Source organism: Watersipora subatra, chromosome 9 (genome assembly GCF_963576615.1).
Source record: "Watersipora subatra chromosome 9, tzWatSuba1.1, whole genome shotgun sequence".
Classification (NCBI taxonomy): Eukaryota; Metazoa; Bryozoa; class Gymnolaemata; order Cheilostomatida; family Watersiporidae; genus Watersipora; species Watersipora subatra.
In genome coordinates, this window is record NC_088716.1 from 32,497,158 (window position 1) to 32,517,053 (window position 19,896).

At 37.2% G+C, this 19,896-nt stretch overlaps 1 protein-coding gene across 10 annotated transcripts in view; it reads left to right on the forward strand.

Annotated features, from left to right (window-relative positions):
* Window positions 1-18,093, forward strand: part of LOC137403917 (MAP7 domain-containing protein 1-like) — an 89,597-nt gene extending 71,504 nt beyond the window's left edge. For 9 of the 10 annotated variants that reach the window (XM_068090034.1, XM_068090035.1, XM_068090028.1 and 6 more), the window contains 2 exons: window positions 6,118-6,307; window positions 17,030-18,093. In XM_068090034.1, coding sequence (XP_067946135.1) covers window positions 6,118-6,307; window positions 17,030-17,242 — 403 coding nt within the window. In that variant the 3' untranslated portion in view covers window positions 17,243-18,093. The remainder of the gene's footprint in view (window positions 1-6,117; window positions 6,308-17,029) is intronic. The other variant, XM_068090031.1, reaches the window with a different exon arrangement.
* The last annotated feature ends 1,803 nt before the right edge of the window (window positions 18,094-19,896 follow it).

The window sequence follows — 19,896 nt, forward strand, 5'->3', positions numbered from 1 at the left end:
ACTTTTAGCTGTCCTGTCTTTTATAAGCTGATATGTCACTACTTGGGAAGGCTGGTGGTTGGTGCAAGTGTCAGCAGCAGTATATGACTCGCACCCTGGCTGCCGGTTGCTGAGCATTTCCTTAATGGCTACTGGGCTTGTCATCATTGTGGTTAACCACGCATGACAGATATATTGACTGGTAGTGATAGACCGAGTGGTAGTGATAGACTGAGTGGTAGTGATATACCGAGTGGAAGTGATAGACCGAGTGGTAATGATAGACCGAGTGGTAGTGATAGACCGAGTGGTAGGTATAGACCGAGTGGAAGTGATATACCGATTGGTAGTGATATACCGAGTGGTAGTGATAGAAGAACCTTCTCATGGATGAAGCTTGTTATTCAGTTTTAAAGGTTGACTTAAAACAATGAAATTACGGTTATTTGGTGTCAAACGTGTCACCATGTCTTACTCTGCTGTGTTGCAGGTTCAAAATATGTAGAAATGTGATTACAAGCTCTTGAAAGCTCAAAAACGAACAATTGATCAGTCATCACGAAAACGGTAATAGGTTGAAATCCCTCTCAAAAGGGCTCAATTATGACAAAGTTCAACCCGATGTGTTTACACTTTCCTGCAACCTCATTCGTCGAAATGTTTTCACAAATAAACTTCACGCATTCAATAAAATCATGTCTATTGTCCTTACGCGTCTAGTTCATTATCATTGTAATGCTGTCACTGTGAGCACCGATAACTCAAAATTTAGCACAAAAATCAGTTTATTTCTTTAATCTTAGCTCGAGAGGGTGCATATCATCCTCTGATAAACACGACGAGCATATTGGTCACTTGTAATGGTCGAAAAATGCTGCCTAAGTTGTTCGCGCCATTTGGGGTGAAATATGGGTCTTACTCTGCTGTGTTGCAGGTTCAAATATGTAGAAATGTTATTACAAGCTCTTAAAACAAATTCTGACCAAGCCGATTCAATTGGCTTTTCAGCTTGATTTTGTTTTGACCGAGCCGATCAAATCGGCTGTTACAATATTGCTCTATAATTTTTCTGATTAGTTCATATTTGTCAGTTTACCCAATCATTGTAAAGGAAACAAAACAAAGATACGTTTTCAGTTTGAGTCGTGATAATTTCCGTTTTACACGTTTAGCAAATAGAAATTATTTTCAAGAAAAGGATCGTAACCGCTACTCTCAGTATGGACGAGGAAGACGTTTTAGGTCATTTAGATTGTGATGGCAGTGATTTTAAGGCCGACCAGACTGATGATTACTCTGAAAGCTCTTCTGAATCAAATGATGAAGAATGTAAGTAAAATTATCTAGCTTTTTATTTTTAACTATTATTCTTATTTTTTAACTAGCTTTTTCTTCGTCGGTGTTTGTAATTCATTAGAGCGTTAGTCACAGTCACATTCGGAATTAGACATCAAACTGAAGTTTCAACCTGTAGTCAGTCACATGAAAGTTGATCTAGAGTTGTTTTTTCTGAGCAGAACAAATTTTCATTCCTGTGAGTGGGTTAGATTAGATCACGTTCATGTGTCAGCCTGTAAAAATATAAATAAAATAATTCATTATTACATTTATACATGTCATTGTCACGACTAATAATAATAGTGCTAGTATGCAGTATGAGTGAACAAATATTGAAGCAGCTGGTATGTAGCCTCAATATTATCTTGCTCTTGTAATTGTTTTATCAACAAATTCTTGGTCCAACGGTGGTTGTAATCAATGTTGCAATGCTTGTCTTCTTTTTCTAGCTGTGTATCCGGTAGTTGGTGTTCTACAAAGTGTCAGAGTGAGGGAGACGAGCTGAATGGGCTGTCGTTTAGGCTGCTATGAGATTTTTACTTATAAGCTGTGAATAGTTTAATTATTTTTAATTGTATTAATATTTTTTTAATATACTATTACATTATATTTTATATTATAAAATTTTATTATATTATATAGTAAATTATTAATATTAATTAATAATATTATTTTCCTGTAATTCTCTGTTTGCGTTCATCTAGTGCAGTCTGTACACTCAAATATTATTAGTTTGTTTTCTCTCCTTATTTTTAACTTTGTTAGTTTAAAATAAAATGAAAAATAATGAAGATAATTTTTAGAAATTTTGTGCAGATGTTCTTCACACTTAGTCTTGCTGGATTCTGTAAGAACACCTTCAAGAATAGAACACTACCCTTGCCTACAACTCCTAAAACAATAGAAAAAGTTTATGAAATTGTCTCCCCGTGATGTACGGTCAAAGATAATGTATGTAATGAACATTTACAACCTAGATTATGGTATAGTTGGATTCTTCACTTTGTTAGCTTTTAGAAAATGTATGCATTGTTCAGCTTTAGTTGATAACCTTTTGATTTATTTGGGGAGCCACTTGCCTCAATTATCCCTGAAATGGACGGTCATTTAAAAAGTTGTTATGGTCGGTACTTGAGCTAAAAGCTCAAAGACGAACAGTTAATCACCGCCATCACGAGAACGCCGTAGGTTGGAATCAGTTTATTTTTCTGACATACTCAAGCAATTTGGTTATTTTTTGATACGTGATGTTATCATGTGAATTGAAAGGCCAATAAAATGCTCAATATAAAACTTCTCATAGCACTAGTTTATGACACACTTCAGGTTTTACCGAAAAGCCCTTATCAAATATAGATGCTCGCTGCTTTACAGTTTTGTTTCGGTTTGGTCTAATCATCTAGTCGTAATCTGATCATGTGACCCATACTTCCTGCCAAACAGCGCGAATAATTTCTGCAGCATTTTCCGACTATCACAGTTGACCAACAGGCTTGTCATGTTTATCAGAGGATGATATGCACTCCTTCGAGCTAAGGTTAAAAATATAATGAATTTTTACTGTTGGTTTTGAGATATCAGTGCTCAAAGTGACATCATTACGACGATTATGATGAAATAAGTAAGGACAATAGACATGGGTTTTATTGAATGCGAGAAGTATATTTGTGAAAATATTTCGACGAATGAGGTTGCATGAAAGTGTAAACAGCAGTCATCTTGTTCAGCTACGTCCCATTTGAACCGTTTTAATTCACGGGTGTTTATTTTGAGATGCAAAATTTGACGACACTTAACCTTCATTACATTTCACAGAAAAGGAAACCCAAAGTACTTACTGCGCAATGATTTGAATCAAGTTTTGTCAAGTTAGTTTGTGCGTTTTTCCCATCAGGTGTACCAATTATGTATTTGCTAATCGTAACAAAGATGGAGTTGGAAAAGTGTGTTTACACAAGCAGTTGGCCAATATTGATTGATGATACCAATTCCTGTATCGTTTGTGTTCGGCTTGCAAACTTTTTACCAGTAATCCTGCCATTTTAAAAACTGCACAATTTATTTGGTGGTGTGGCCACTGACAACTATTGAGTGTACAGCAGTAATTTATTTATAGTCGTAAATATATCAGTTTATCCATGTTGTCTATTAAAGATGTGGTTGCGTCAAATTTGGGTTGATTTTAAAAGAAAGTATTTTTCTTTGTCTATCAGATGATACGTTGTTTGTTGTGCTAGGCGATCTCATTGTCAAGATATTTGAAGATTAAAATCAAAAAAATTCTATCGCGGTAAACACGCTCAGGCCAAAAACACATTCTCAGACTTGCCCAAAATGATGTAACACGTGATACAACCTGTCTCTATCTCTTGTATTCACATCAGCTATTGCGATAAAAGTCTAGTCCCACGCGGCTCTATTGGCATATATTTTATCTTGTATTTGCTCGTGTTGGCTAGAATAAAATTTTTAATCCAGTTACAGATACATTATTACCAATGGCTTAAGGCCTCAAACAAGGAAAATTAAAAACTTGTCATATTAGCTTCTTGTAAATGCTGTGTAAACATCTTAGTTCCGACTACCAATTCTACCGGTCTACGGTAATTCTGTCAAGCAAACTATATAGAATAAGGTCTTTGTATCGGCACAGTTCTGTCGCTACCCACACTAATGATATACAGCCTCCCAAAAGCCCCGCCCACATTATGCCCGTCGCCTATCCTGGGGTGGGGCTGTATATCATTGCCCACACCGAAAACTAGTTTCTTACTACCGTAAGTAAAATTGTATTGTCAACTCTCAACGTTATCGAGTCATTATTGGTATCAATGTGTAGAAAAAATTCACTGGTCACATTTGATTAGTTGATTTAAGTACTAAACAAATGGTCGAGCTATGTAAAAGTGCCGTCCATGCAGCTCTGATTGCACTTCATAAATCCATCTATCAGAAAAGATTTCAGCACATGTGTCAACGGGGCTATAATATATTCAATGTTTTGCAAATCATGTTTTGCATTATCTTCAACAATATTATTTCATTATTCAATTTTTACAAGCAAAAAAATTTCATTTCGGCATAAAGATTTTATTTTAAAATATCTATCCATAATCCAAGTCGTGGCCACTCACACAGTTTCAGCTCATACAATAAGACAAATTCATCTACTGCAGCAAACTCAAACAAAACATGGTTTATGCAGCACACATTCAAGTCTCTCTTTCCCATTTATGGCAGTTTCCACACTGACAAAGCTGCTTCGGCTGGTAGGACCACATAAACATCCTGTAATCAGTAAAACAAATACAATAAGTATGTCATTCATAGCTATGTCATTCTAACTCGTATCTACTGAAAGCTTTCAAATTGAGAGTTTGATAGATTGCGAGTGTAATTTTAAAAATGAATAAATGTTTAATAAATGCATAAGTACGCCAAGCCAACGATTCGAAGCTTTGGTTCTGGAAGTTAAAGATTTACATTGATCAATCGATTTTCTTCACTTTCTACAAGTGAGAAGTGAACATCTAAAGTCAAATCATATATCTAATTTACTAGATAAAACTTCCAAAGAAAATTTGAAACAAATATAGCTAGTTGAAATAATAAAAAATTATAATCTGATGATTGGTGATAGCAAAAAGTTATAACTTTATTAATTAGTACATGTACTAATGAGTACTAAAAATATTACCTTTAGTATATTCATCAATCTAAACCATTGTATTGCTAGATGTTATGGATTAAAAAGAAGCCATCAAAAACTCACTGTACATACGTATCTCGCATGCCCAGGAAATTACATTATAACCTCAAACAGGGAAATATAATCTGAATGTAAACTCAACAGTATATCTATAGAAGACTCAAAGTAAAAGATAAATTTACCTCCATTCTCCTATCTTCCTCCGTAGCACTTTAACCACCTGATGCCCAGAAAACTTGGAGTCACCTTCGCAGTAACTTTACAGCAATTATTACAATTCTGTTGTTCGTCAATAAAACGTGTCGATCGAGTAATTAATTAAAGTACCGATGTTAATTTAGTAAATATCGATGTTCATGCGATTTAATAATAGAGTAGAATCCCTAAATTTGAGATCACAGACAACGAGTTTTACGAGTGATAACATTTATTACAACCTGTATAAAAATTTCGTGCTGATGATTGGCTAATGAAGCGATCAATATTTATCGCTCATTGACTCTTTTCAGATGTATCACTAGTTACGTCACGAATGAAACACCCGCTGGAATGTGAGCTTTTTAAAAGATGGCCTCATTCAAACGCATATATCTCTGGACAGGGCTGGTCTACAAAGATAAAAATGACATCAAATTGTAGCTGGTGTTTTAGCCTTTTATTGGTCTTAATTTAATTAATTTGACTTTTTTGACGCAACCAGATCTTTAAATGGAAACATGCTAATATTAGCCTATAGGCCCATCATAATTAGTTGTAATTGGTTTTGATTGATAGTGACTAGTTACTTTGTTGTTCCTGTTGATCAAAACTACCTTGATTCAGGGTGATATCAAGGTAGTTTTATAATATTATAGCCATGACCCGCTGTAGTGTGAACCTGCCTTGAAAGGCAATATTATTCTCTCACCAGTTACTGAATAGTAGCGTGATGCAAAATTGCATCATCGCATGGGCGGCCCATGCAATGATGGTGTGACTCGTGTAATAAGTCAGCGGAGACAATCGGCTTGGCCTCCAAGGCCCTTGTTGTACATGTCGAGGGATGACGATGGCTGTCACAAATGTCACCATATGACTCATATTATTTGCAGTGCTGGCATCACAGATGAAGAGCATGGGGCATTCGAAGAAGTCTTGAATTTATCAAGCAAGCAATCTCAAGTGCCATCTGCTAACCCTGCTCCTTTCATAGCTTTTGATGATAGTTCTGCACACACTGAAGGTGGGGACACGCTGCATGCTGCTAATACGCCCCGCAGTTTATTACCGGTGAATGATCAGGTAGCTGGTGTTAGCTAGCTTGTTGTTAAATGGACACTCGCGACTGCTTGGCTATGGTTTCTCTCTGCACTCCCTTTTCCATGATTTATATGCCTTCCGTGAATTTTACCCCTTCAACTAGTGTTGACAAGGAAAAGGCACACTACCTATGATAAACAGGTACCCATATTCAGAATGTTTTCTTAGTAACTTTATAAGCTGGAGAACACAAGCTTTGGTAAAAGATTGGAAATATATCAGATAGATAATAAGCCTGTTTGTGGCTACCAACTGCTCTGGATAGGTCATAGACGAGTTACTACATCATCTGAAACTTTTTCAGTTACACCAACAAGTGAAATGCGGCTAAGTTTGTTTCTGCTAGCTATGGCAATAAGATCATTAAAGATATCTCAGCAAAATCACGTCTCTTGCAGTATCCATTTTGGAACTTCTATCTCCCAAGCTGGTCCAGAGTCGTATAGCTTCAGAGTCCCGCTACCAAAACCGCAAACAAAAACGCTTGTTTCCAAACAAACCCGATCGACATACTGATCTCTAATGGAATATTCTTACCTTGCTCTCAACATCTCACTTTTTTGCATTTACTCTTTTACAACAAAAAATATTTGTAGTTTCTTGTAGGACATTTTGTCCTCATTCAAATGGTGTATAATACAACAATCAATTTCAGAGCGACTGCCAATGGGAGTAATTTGTGTCGGTTAGTGTTGCATCCATTAAAATTTATATAAAAAATAGTAGTCGAGGCCTGTTTGTTTGGAAACGAGCAAGCGCCCATATACGTGACCAACGGAAGCGTGTATACTCTTCTGTTGGTCGCGGAACTCTGTGAAACTATACGGCTCCGAGCTGGTCAATCAGTAGAGATTTGGCCTCCACCGTTCTATTAATTCACTGCACCTGGTTTTATCATTTTTTGATTGGTCTGTATGTAATCACAGTGAAGTCTTTATTTCGTTTATCAATGCACAGCTTTGTCTCAGCAATTCTACTCAACATGGACTTACTCTCCCATAAGTCATTTGATATTAACTTCTTATTACGGTAAAGAAGTTTAAATCCATTACAAGCTTTTTTAGCCTTCCCCAAAAGCTGGAATTTGAAATTAACTGCTCATGAGTTTTAAAAATGGCTGAAGGTAAGATTATCCGAGCTCAAGGGTTCTATCAACACTTCTTACAGCATTTTCTGTGCAACAATAAGTTAGTGCTACGTTCCACACACACAAAAGACTGTGATTGTTTCAGAACCCAATACTGGCTTGAAATATTAGCGCGATCAATCCAGTGGCATTATCAGTGCGTTTGCATTATCAATGCATTTGAATTATCAATACTTTTGATTTTTTGATACTTATGCATTATCGATGCATTTTTTAATTGTCTCAAATAATATGTAAACTGCTTTAGTGTTCAGATTTCTTATGCTAAGAAAAAGCCCAAGTTAGTCATTATAAAAACTTGTTGATGGCCAGGCGTGTGTTTAACCATATACTTTATTGTTAGCAAGTCTCGACCGCGATTACTCTATGGCGCTGAATGATGTGCGGACACGTAACTGTAACCTACAATAACCTGTGCCATGTATAATAACCTGTGCCTGATGTATAATAACCTGTGCCTGATGTACAATAACCTGTGCCATGTATAATAACCTGTGCCTGATGTATAATAACCTGTGCCTGATGTATAATAACCTGTGCCTGATGTATAATAACCTGTGCCTGATGTATAATAACCTGTGCCTGATGTATAATAACCTGTGCCTGATGTACAATAACCTGTGCCTGATGTATAATAACCAGGGCCTGATGTATAATAACCTGTGCCTGATGTATAATAACCTGTGCCTGATGTATAATAACCTGTGCCTGATGTACAATAATCTGTGCCTGATGTATAATAACCAGGGCCTGATGTATAATAACCTGTGCCATGTATAATAACCTGTGCCTGATGTATAATAACCTGTGCCTGATGTATAATAACCTGTGCCTGATGTACAATAACCTGTGCCTGATGTATAATAACCAGGGCCTGATGTATAATAACCTGTGCCTGATGTATAATAACCTGTGCCTGATGTATAATAACCTGTGCCTGATGTACAATAACCTGTGCCTGATGTATAATAACCAGGGCCTGATGTATAATAACCTGTGCCTGATGTATAATAACCTGTGCCTGATGTATAATAACCTGTGCCTGATGTACAATAATCTGTGCCTGATGTATAATAACCAGGGCCTGATGTATAATAACCTGTGCCATGTATAATAACCTGTGCCTGATGTATAATAACCTGTGCCTGATGTATAATAACCTGTGCCTGATGTACAATAACCTGTGCCTGATGTATAATAACCAGGGCCTGATGTATAATAACCTGTGCCTGATGTATAATAACCTGTGCCTGATGTATAATAACCTGTGCCTGATGTACAATAATCTGTGCCTGATGTATAATAACCAGGGCCTGATGTATAATAACCTGTGCTTGATGTATAATAACCTGTGCCTGATGTATAATAACCAGGGCCTGACGTATAATAACCTGTGCCTGAAGTATAATAACCTGTGCCTGATGTATAATAACAGCTCTTTTGTTGCTTCATAATAATTGCCAGCAAATAGGCTGTCAGTATACTGTTTGGTTATTCCTAGTGGTTCTCTCACTCCGGCAGGTAATGCTACCTCTCATCAGCTCTCATCAGTGCTTGTTGTCAAGCACTAGTATGTTAGGCATTATTTTCAAGCATTACTTTAAAAATATGACAAAATCTCTGTTGTGAAAATCGCTATGTATATGTATATATATATACTAGAAATTCCACTGTCATACAGCTCACGACCAAAGGGATATTGGAAAAAAGAAAGGGTACTGATGGTTGAGAAATGCAATATTAGCAGTCAAATGGCACTGAAGTGCAATAGGATAACTGCAATGGTAGCTGTAATGTACTGGGTGTGGGTGTTATTATATACAACAAAGAGCAATAATGAAAGGAAAAGATTATATGTTTATATCTTTCCCCCTGCAATAGGAGAAATTCAATATTAGAAGTAAAATGCACTGATATTATTAGAATAACCAATGTTGTTAATATAGTAATACAGTAATAATGGAAAATCAATGCACAATTTTGTTTACATTTAAAAACGTCATAGCTAACAATATCAAGAAGTATCAAGAAGAATATCCAAACTTATAATTAAATATTGTAATCTCATAAGAATCATTAGAAAAAAATATCATCATTTCCTTTACTTACACTGCGTTGGACATCAGTTAGAATACCAAAGTACTCAAAATTGTCTAAAATGTCAGTTACTTTGAAATCCGCAAAAATGAAACGATTTCAGTACTCCTACGTTAATTACAGAAACCTTCGATAATTCGACAATGCTATAGACTGGTGAAATGGTGCACGTTATTTTTTCGTGAAATGCGCACGACTTAATCGTTCTATTCTCTGTCGCTCGGCGTTTCAATTTCCGGTCTTAACTTTGATAAAAGTGAGGCTTAGCAAGTTTTAATAACGATTTTTGTCCAAATAAATCTGTCTATCTGTGTATAACCCGATCAGATGGGTAAGCTTTAAGATAATGTCGAAGGTTTACAAAGTCTTGGTAACATATTTAAATAGGCTTATGTGTTTTGTATCGTTATTATACTTTAACGACTCTACAAAACGATGGTTAAATTTGTTGATGAAATTTTGAGACAAGAATTCGTCTCGTTGTTGATGAATAATTTTCGGGAGTTGTGTGCACATGTGCATTTATCATAAATCTCCCAACCAATCGCTTCGCTCGTGTTTGGTCGTGGGATAATCTCCTTTACTAAGGAATCATTTTGCTCATTCTGACAGAATCAATCGACGCTGAAAAAAGCTTTAATCCAAGGTATGAAGCTATATAGCTAGGCATCTTTTGCAATAAGGCTAGAGTTTTTGTCATGGAGCTTTAATCTAAAGTTTTTTTGAATCAGCAGAAAATTCTGCACAAGAATCAATGCATTTGACAAACAAGAACCTTTTTTTTATTTTAGGGAAACCGAATGCAAAAAATGTTATTGTTTTCGCAGTTTCACTAAAATGCAGGTTCCTTATTTTTTAATATAAAAATATAGTTATCCAAAATATCTGAGCTTGGATGTTGAAGAGTTCCACTAGCAGAACACACGTTTAGGTTACGTTTACAATTTTTCCTTTCATGTATTCTAAACTGAAAATAGCAAAAATTGGAAACCGCGATGTCATGCTGTGAATTCTGAGTAAAAAGGAGGCTCATTGTTTGGCAAAATAATAACCAAATATCCTAAATTTGATGTGGCAAAAGTTTGGGTTTATGTGTTAACTCGGTAAAGGAAGCTACTAAGGCTAGTCGTTATAAATGAGAGAGTTAATATTACGCAGGCTAGTAACCAACTAGCTGGAAGGCCCTTGTAAATGATTGATACAAGTTAAATGGGCAGTCACAGCTAACCAACTCACCCAAACAGACCTTTGCGCTGTTTACTGGCCACAGACACGGATGGCGGTCATCTCGTGGACACTCGGTCATCTCGTGGACACTCACTGTGAATCATAACTTTACAGTCTCTCGGTATCATGATACCTCATGGATATCTGATTACTATCATTAATGGCTAACTTTCTAGTAGTGGTCAGTCACCATAAACCACTACAAGTTACACAGTGTGCAGCTAAATGATGAAATGTATTCTTAAATGAACGAAAAAACATAGTGTGAACACCTAGATACTAAAAAGGAAAATTTCTATCTTTTAAATAGTTTTATACAAATTGGTGCAAAGTTGAGCGGCATCTTAAGCTTGTTATGAGAATCCCTGTCCAGTGTGCTACACTTTGTTCTCCATGTTTTTGTTAACAGTTTGACAATTATCAATAAAATATTTACAAAATCGTTTTGAGACTTCAGTTTTTAGTGGTCTATAAAATTGTTGCGCGGTTTGCTAAAAGCATGCTGCAACCATAGATATATAAAGGTTTATTTATTTATTTATTTAAAGTTTTGCCCACTATCATAAATACTCTCTAAGAATCATTATTTTGCAGCCATAGATATATAAAGGTTTATATATCTATGGCTGCAGCATAATGATTCTTAGAGAGTATTTATGATAGTGGGCAAAACTTCAATTAATTCTCATGCCTGTCAGGCTTGACCATTCATGATATGAAAAGCGTGATTGGCTGGAGGCAGTGGATTCACTGTTAAAGCAAATTCTGAAGGTACTGTTGTGATAGAAACAGGTCATTTGATGATCTCATCTTATAACTAGGCCCATGTTTAGCACACAAAAACTGTTCAACTTACATATTGTTGCTGTATTTAGGCCAGTCAAGTGTAGCTCGATTATGTGATATGTACACGGCAATTAGGGCTTTAAGTTAAGGTTCTTTAAGTCGAGTTGATTGTCGTTTTTGAAGCCATAGAAGGTTCACATTTTAAAAAACTTCCGAGGTCGTCTTATGTTGGTTTATCTATTTTAGTTTGCAGACTTATAACTGCAGCAATTGTTTTTTCTTTGTAATTCTCAGATTTAACAATTTAGTAGGGAACGGATGCTTGTTTTAAATTGAAATTGCTTTAAATTTTTTTCACTTTATTAAACATGTAACTACAGTCATACTTCGACTTACGAGCTTAATGCGTTCCGAGACTGAGCTCGTATGTCAATTTACTCGCATGCTGGTGCATTTTATTTATATACAGAACAATTAAATATATATTGATTAGTGTCCATACTCTAAAAAATGCAAATCAAACACGCAAAACAAGATATTGTAACAGAAAGAACATGTTGGTTATTGTCCTAACTTACCACAAGCTTTTAAAAAGCAACAAATAAAAAATAATGCAAGGAAATGTGATTAATTAAAATGTAAAACTAAATACATACAATAGCAGCTAACGCTAGCATTTGCCAGAGAGGGAGATATCCTAGGGAGTTATAGCGAGTTATCCTTCATTACAACAGTTAACTTTGATAAAGTTCGATTTATCAGTTTTAAAAGACAAACTTAGAAGCAAATCTAAAAGCAAACTTTTATTTTCAACTTAACGTAATTAAAATTTCTTCGGCGTTCATAGTTAGAAGTTTCTCGCTGGTTAGCTAATTTTCCTTTGTTTCGCTTTCACGGCTAGCCGGCCGTTTTAAGATAAACCTATCTGAGGACGTTTGCCTTTGTCGCCCTTTCCACATGTTGCAATTAGGACGAACACAGGTGTTGTCACAAACGGTTAATATACGACCACTAGCCAACTTGTCCCACTAGCCAACTTGTCCGAATGTTTATTGTTTTGATAGATAGCACCGGCCTTTTCGCATAGCATCGTTCAGTTACGCTGTCACCAGCCAATTGTTTATCTTTTATCCAATGCCTGAGCAGTCTCTCCATCAGCGGTCGTGAAGATCGCTGCGCCGTTTAGAAACTATGGTTAGTCATTTTGCGAACTAAATAAATGCCCTGAATATAATCCTTCTGTTTGATAATTGTGAATATATTTCTGTCATATTGCTGAGCTAGCTCAATCCCGCATACACATTTCGCATATTTTTCAATAATTTTCCGTTTAATATTAATTGTTATCATTTGCTTATTCTTTGCATTTCATCTTTCATTTTACTGGCAAACTTTCGGTCTACGTACAGTACTTTTAATTCGCATAATTCTGCACTGAAAATCGCGCACACAAAAAAACACGATACAAAAGTATAACCTGAGCAGTTGAAAAATACAGAGTGATGCTGTTCTCATAAAACACCTCCGGCATACTTGGCAAGTGACTCACGTGCTCGTATCTCAAACATGGCTCGTATGTTGGTGCTAAAACTTGGTTAAAAGCTGGCTCGTATCTCAAGTTTCTCGTACGTTGGATCACTCGTAAGTTGAAGTATTACTGTATACCTGTTTTAAATAAATACTGAATATTACTGATATCAGTGAAAATTTTGAGCATTTCATTTTTCAAAAAGACAAACAGGCAAATTTTTTTATTGTTAAAATCTCTCCTTTCTCTGCGCTAACTGTCACTAAGGGACAAGCTTGAATTCATGAAAAGGCTGTAATGCTGAAGTTGGTAGCCAATTAAGTCAATCCGTGAGATGTTTGGATACAAAATATATATTATATCTGTTTACCTTTTGGTTTAGGTAAGTTATCATGTTTTAGAACAACAAAAAAAGAGAGTGTTGACTGTTTCACCTTTGAGGTCAACTATGTATAGAAATGGCGAGTAGATGATAAGAGGGATAAAGGCAGGCTTCATGTGTATCATCCTTTGCCCTCGTGTTTTGTTATGACTGTCTGGGAAGGGATCAAAGTTCATATGTTGCACCAGAGAGGCTCTCCTATCTATTCTTATCACGACTCTAGTTGATGACTTCACGCCTGGCTGGTTGATAGGCACTTATTTTTCTGAACTTAGTACTGTCGTGTGACGTCTGTTGATTATTTTAAACTGCGCGCTTCCTGTTATGCAGCTCACACGCACTTTTCCTTAGCGCAGCCTGATAGTCAATCATCTACCCTATGATGTCACGCATAGCTACTCTGGCGTCGCCGTCGTGCACGCTTCACTGACTCGCGCAACTGATCTGTAGGAGAATCCCTGATTAAAATTGCAATGCCAGGGTTATTTATGTAAGACGGTCTCGGCAACCAGCTCTAGGCCTCGGTAGCCCATGAGTATGTGAAGTATTAGCGCTAGGCTGGTTGCCGAGATTATAACCATGATATGATTCATAGTCGGGAATGTTGTTTCTCAACATGTCCACAATTGATGGTACTTATCTTACAGCTGGTCTTTGGTCTATACCTCCTGAATTGTAGACTATGCTTACATATTGGTAATGACTGATGTAGTGTGCACACACCCTGTAAGATAACATACCATCTGGTACAAAATAATAATATTGTATTAGATATAATAATATAATATCTGTAATATAAAGCCTGGTTCCCATATCGCGTGCGAGATCCCGGCGGTAATCTTGTGCAGCACAACACTTGCGATGCTAGGCTCGGCGGCTTCTGTTGACATAAAGCTGCATCATTAATAATCCCATACCGGTAAAATGTTCGCTCGCCATGCCATTTCAGAAATGCTGACCATCACCTGTACAATGCATTTTGGGAAGGTTTTGCCTGCCGCTTTCCGCGAAAGTTGATCAGTGCTGAACTCTTGTGTTGACCTGTAATGTAAGATACCATGTAGTACACGCAACCTGTAATGTAACATACCATGTAGTACAAGCAACCTCTAATGTAACATACCATGTAGTACACACAACCTGCAATGTAAGATACCATGTAGTACAAGCAGCCTGTAATGTAACATACCATGTGGTACAAGCAACCTGTAATGTAACATACTATGTAGTACGCGCAACCTGTAATGTAAGATGTCATGTAGTACAAGCAAACTGTAATGTAAGATACCATGTAGTACACGCAACCTGTAATGTAACATACCATGTAATACACGCAACCTGTAATGTAACATACCATGTAGTACACGCAACCTGTAATGTAACATACCATGTAGTACGAGCTACCTGTAATGTAACATACCATGTAGTACAAGCAACCTGTAATGTAACATACCATGTAGTACACGCAACCTGTAATGTAAGATACCATGTAGTACAAGCAACCTGTAATGTAACATGCCACGGTATGTACACATCCTATATTGTAACATATTTACTAGGACCTAGCCAGCAAGATATCACATACAGTAGTAACAGTACATTGCCTTCTCTCATAGCAATTTAAAATACTTTTTACCATTCAATTTGGCTTCATTCTAGTTCTCTGTTGCACTAGCATTGAACTTGTCACCTGTACTTCATGTTTGCCTGGCAGTCCAACAGTCAGTCAGTTGAGTCCATAGATGTAACAAATAGGGTTTATTATATCTATAGTTGAGTCAGTCTAATTTGTTAAAAGGAAGAAAGGTTGCTGGCTGTCGTTGCATGTGTAAGTCAAGGAAGTTTAAAGATTGTTCTGTTGCATTCAAATGTTGATTTGAGATGTTTAGTTCTTTTTCGTGTGTGCACCATCGTAAGACTGCAGTGACCAGCTATGTTTACCTCTCAAGACTGTGTGCGCACCATCGTAAGACTGCAGTGACCAGCTATGTTTACCTCTCGAGACTGTGTGCGCACCATCGTAAGACTGCAGTGACCAGCTATGTTTACCTCTCAAGACTGTGTGCACCATCGTAAGACTGCAGTGACCAGCTATGTTTACCTCTCAAGACTGTGTGTGCACCATCGTAAGACTGCAGTGACCAGCTATGTTTACCTCTCAAGACTGTGTGTGCACCATCGTAAGACTGCAGTGACCAGCTATGTTTACCTCTCAAGACTGTGTGCGCACCATCGTAAGACTGCAGTGACCAGCTATGTTTACCTCTCAAGACTGTGTGCGCACCATCGTAAGACTGCAGTGACCACCTATGTTTACCTCTCAAGACTGTGTGCGCACCATCGTAAGACTGCAGTGACCACCTATGTTTACCTCTCAAGACTGTGTGCGCACCATCGTAAGACTGCAGTGACCAGCTATGTTTACCTCTCAAGACTGTGTGCGCACCATCGTAAGACTGCAGTGACCAGCTATGTTTACCTCTCAAGACTGTGTGCGCACCATCGTAAGACTGCAGTGACCAGCTATGTTTACCTCTCAAGACTGTGTGCGCACCATCGTAAGACTGCTGTGACCAGCTATGTTTACCTCTCAAGACTGTGTGCGCACCATCGTAAGACTGCAGTGACCAGCTATGTTTACCTCTCAAGACTGTGTGCGAGCAGAGGTGAATGAATGTGCATCTCAACATTAGATTTGTATGATATGTCATTGTTACTATCACAGCGCAATTGATAAACAAAGTATTTCACAACTCAACAAAAAGTGTGTAAATACGAATGCTGTGTAAACGTATGAGTAGCTTATGCTGATGGAACTGTATATTTATTACTTATAAACAGAAAGTAGAGATTGCAACATTTTGGTTATATATAGTAGTTAGTCTCAAGCGTAACAACCCCGCAACACACTTCTTTTACTATGTGAATAATTTTATTACTCATTGGGTGGACAACTCCTGTCATTTATGTGAGGCACCCCGTATAAGGTTCTACTTATTCCATGGGTTACCTGAGATTTGGTGTTTGATAGGCGATCTCAGTAACTAGTATGACTGGTGGTTTTTACGGTGCACTACTCCCTTCATTCTGGCCAAAATTCGCATCTTGCATTTTGGTCATTATCAATTTTCACCATAGTCACACAGACGGTTGGTCATCATTGCTCAATTGGGTGATGTCCACCGTCATTGCTGAAGCCCTCGCAAGTTATATTAAATGGTGAAAAATCTCCGCCCATACCTAACCTAGCTTTACTAACACCACAAATAGTTTTTTGTTGTCGGAAAATACAAGGAGTAACTTTGTTGTAATAAAACACATATGTAAGGGTTGGATAATTTATGACCTAGTAGTGAGGTTTTCCTAGGATCATTGTTCATTACAATAATGAACATAATATAAATATAATTATTACGTTTATTCTTTTAATGTTGTAAAATAACTATAAACATAAATAACAGCATTTATGTAACATTTAATAACATTTAACATTGGAATTTTATTACATGAAAATCATTCATGTTGTTTTGTTCGCAGAAGTTCACTAGTGGAGAATTGTCACCCGTGTCCTTATTACAAGACGAATCATGGAGTAAATTGGATCAAATCATGATGAAATGTCACGGAGAGACGCTCACGACTCTTGCAGGACTTGGCATTGCGGAGGGCAACCAGGACGATGAGAGTGATGAGGGTCAGATTTGGCAAATGGTTGAGGGTCGCTTGCCATACACCCTCGACATGGTCTAGCTGTACTCGACCAATCAAAATAATGTCCTTCAAACGATTCGTTTTTTTTAAGGACAACTCTGTTATATTAAATAGTATTTAATTAGCTTTATGGCATTCAATGTAGGCTTTTATTTTGCACCGCTATTTGGCTGGTGTCGGTATTTATCTATGATTATGTATAGACTGAGATATAATTCCTTCGGATAGCCGGGGCAGTTTAGATTGTTATAATTTGTGCTGTCAAGTTTTTCATGTATTGTAGCATAGCGGTTGGCTGTCACCATTCCTTTGCATGTGTCGCAGGGCTTCTGGGAAACTCTGACCACATCGCCAAATACTGGCAGCATCGGCTTGGGCCAACAGTGTTCTTCCTGTGTCAGGGTACAAAATTGTAAATAATTTAGTTTGGCTCCGCTACCTTTTTGGAATGATTTTAGGTTTGTTTTGCAATTTTGTATTACCGATTCATTTCAAAGTGCTTTATAGTATTCCGGTGGTTCAGAGTTTCTCAGAGCTAAGCATAGCCAAGGCTCCTACAACATTTATGATTGTACTGTGGTGATAACATTCCGTACCATTGTAGGTCGACTCTGTGTCTGTAATGAACAGAAATACTGTCATCCGTTTAAAATTGTAAAAACTTTCGGTTACTTTTTGGGTCGAATTTTAAAGTTGTGGTGATCCAGTCATTTTTAATCAAGTTCATTACACTTTCAGAAGCTTTGTCTCGCTATGCAGCGTTTAATTGAGTATCAGTAATATGTATACATATAAATAATTACACAGATGTCATATGTCACTGTTGTTGTTTTTAGGCAAAGCATACTTATTCCAATGTCGATCAATGAGTCAAAATATACTTTGCTTCAAACTGATTGGCAGCCTTTATTTTTGCTGTCGGTCATGGGCCGCTGTCCTTGACACACATTTGACTGCCACAAAGTCTACACATGAGAATATTAGATAAATACAGCCCTGGGTTAATACCTTACTTGCAAGCATCAAATGTATTTGATACAGTTTTTGGGGTGCCAATTTTATTTTAAAAAATGTTGCTCGTGAAGGAAAATGGGATCTGAAAGAGTGTACTGAAAATTGACAAAGTGGCCACAGCGTCGCAACGCAAAAAAATGTGATTAGAATTTCATGTAATGATGAAGTTGAAATAAGAATAACAAAACAAAAATGAACATTTTTGAGAGCTTAGCAACCCAATGTACTGACCTTAGCAACCCAATGTACTGACCTTAGCAACCCAATGTACTGACCTTAGCAACCCAATGTACTGACCTTAGCAACCCAATGTACTGACCTTAGCAACCCAATGTACTGACCTTAGCAACCCAATGTACTGACCTTAGCAACCCAATGTACTGACCTTAGCAACCTAATGTACTGACCTTAACAACCCAATGTATTGACCTAACAACCCAATGTACTGACCTTAATAACCCAATGTACTGACCTTAGCAACCCAATGTACTGACCTTAGCAACCCAATGTATTGACCTTAGCAACCCAATGTACTGACCTTAGCAACCCAATGTACTGACCTTAGCAACCCAATGTACTGACCTTAGCAACCCAATGTACTGACCTTAGCAACCCAATGTACTGACCTTAACAACCCAATGTACTGACCTAACAACCCAATGTACTGACCTTAACAACCCAATGTACTGACCTTAGCAACCCAATGTACTGACCTTAGCAACCCAATGTACTGACCTTAGCAACCCAATGTACTGACCTTAGCAACCCAATGTACTGACCTTAGCAACCCAATGTACTGACCTTAGCAACCCAATGTACTGACCTACTGACCTTAATATGGCTCGGATTGGGTTGCTGCACTTATCACCTTAGTGTTCATCAATGCTTAGAATGAGACGTTACAGAGGCAGTTGGTTGGTCTTATAGAGATCAATGCTTAGAATGAGATGTTAGAGGCAGTTGGTTGATCTTAGAGAGATCATGAACTAATCAGGATGAGATCAGGACCAACCAACAAATGTTGCAGCTTTGCAATAGAGTGTTCAAAAAATTGATGTAATTTTTCTCACAGACAGGAACTATACGTCTATAGTGAAAGTACAAACTCGTAAATTGACGGTTCAACCCTCATAATTATAAGGTAAACTAGAATATTGTTTTGAGATGGCTGTTGGTCCGTTCATCCCAATCGTAAACCTTGTCTTTTGATGTGTGCAACTCATGTTCACTTTTTCACACAGGTTCAATTTATCTATTTTGCAGACGAACAGACTTGCGGAAACATTTAGGTTGTCAGTTAATATTGATTAATAGTTTTAGGGCATTCCGTCTGTAGCCAGATAAATGGTAAATACCCAACATGCATGTTTTTTGAGACCGAGCACTTTGGCTTGTCTGCTTGTTGTTCTCATACCACATGAAAGGCTCACAGTTGAAAACATCGATAGCTTCATCTAGTCGATTTTTTTAAAATAGAATTATGAAAAGCTTGCAAAGGAACAGCAGTTGCAGGCAGAGAGATGAAAATGAGCAAATGGAACAAGTATAATGCCAGTATATGATATTCAAATTTTCATTTTTGGAAAAAGCTAAAAACTCGGAGTGGCTATTGGTCGATCCGATAGACAATTGAGAATTAAATGTTGGAACTTTCTCCAAAACTGTGGTATCTTGAGAAA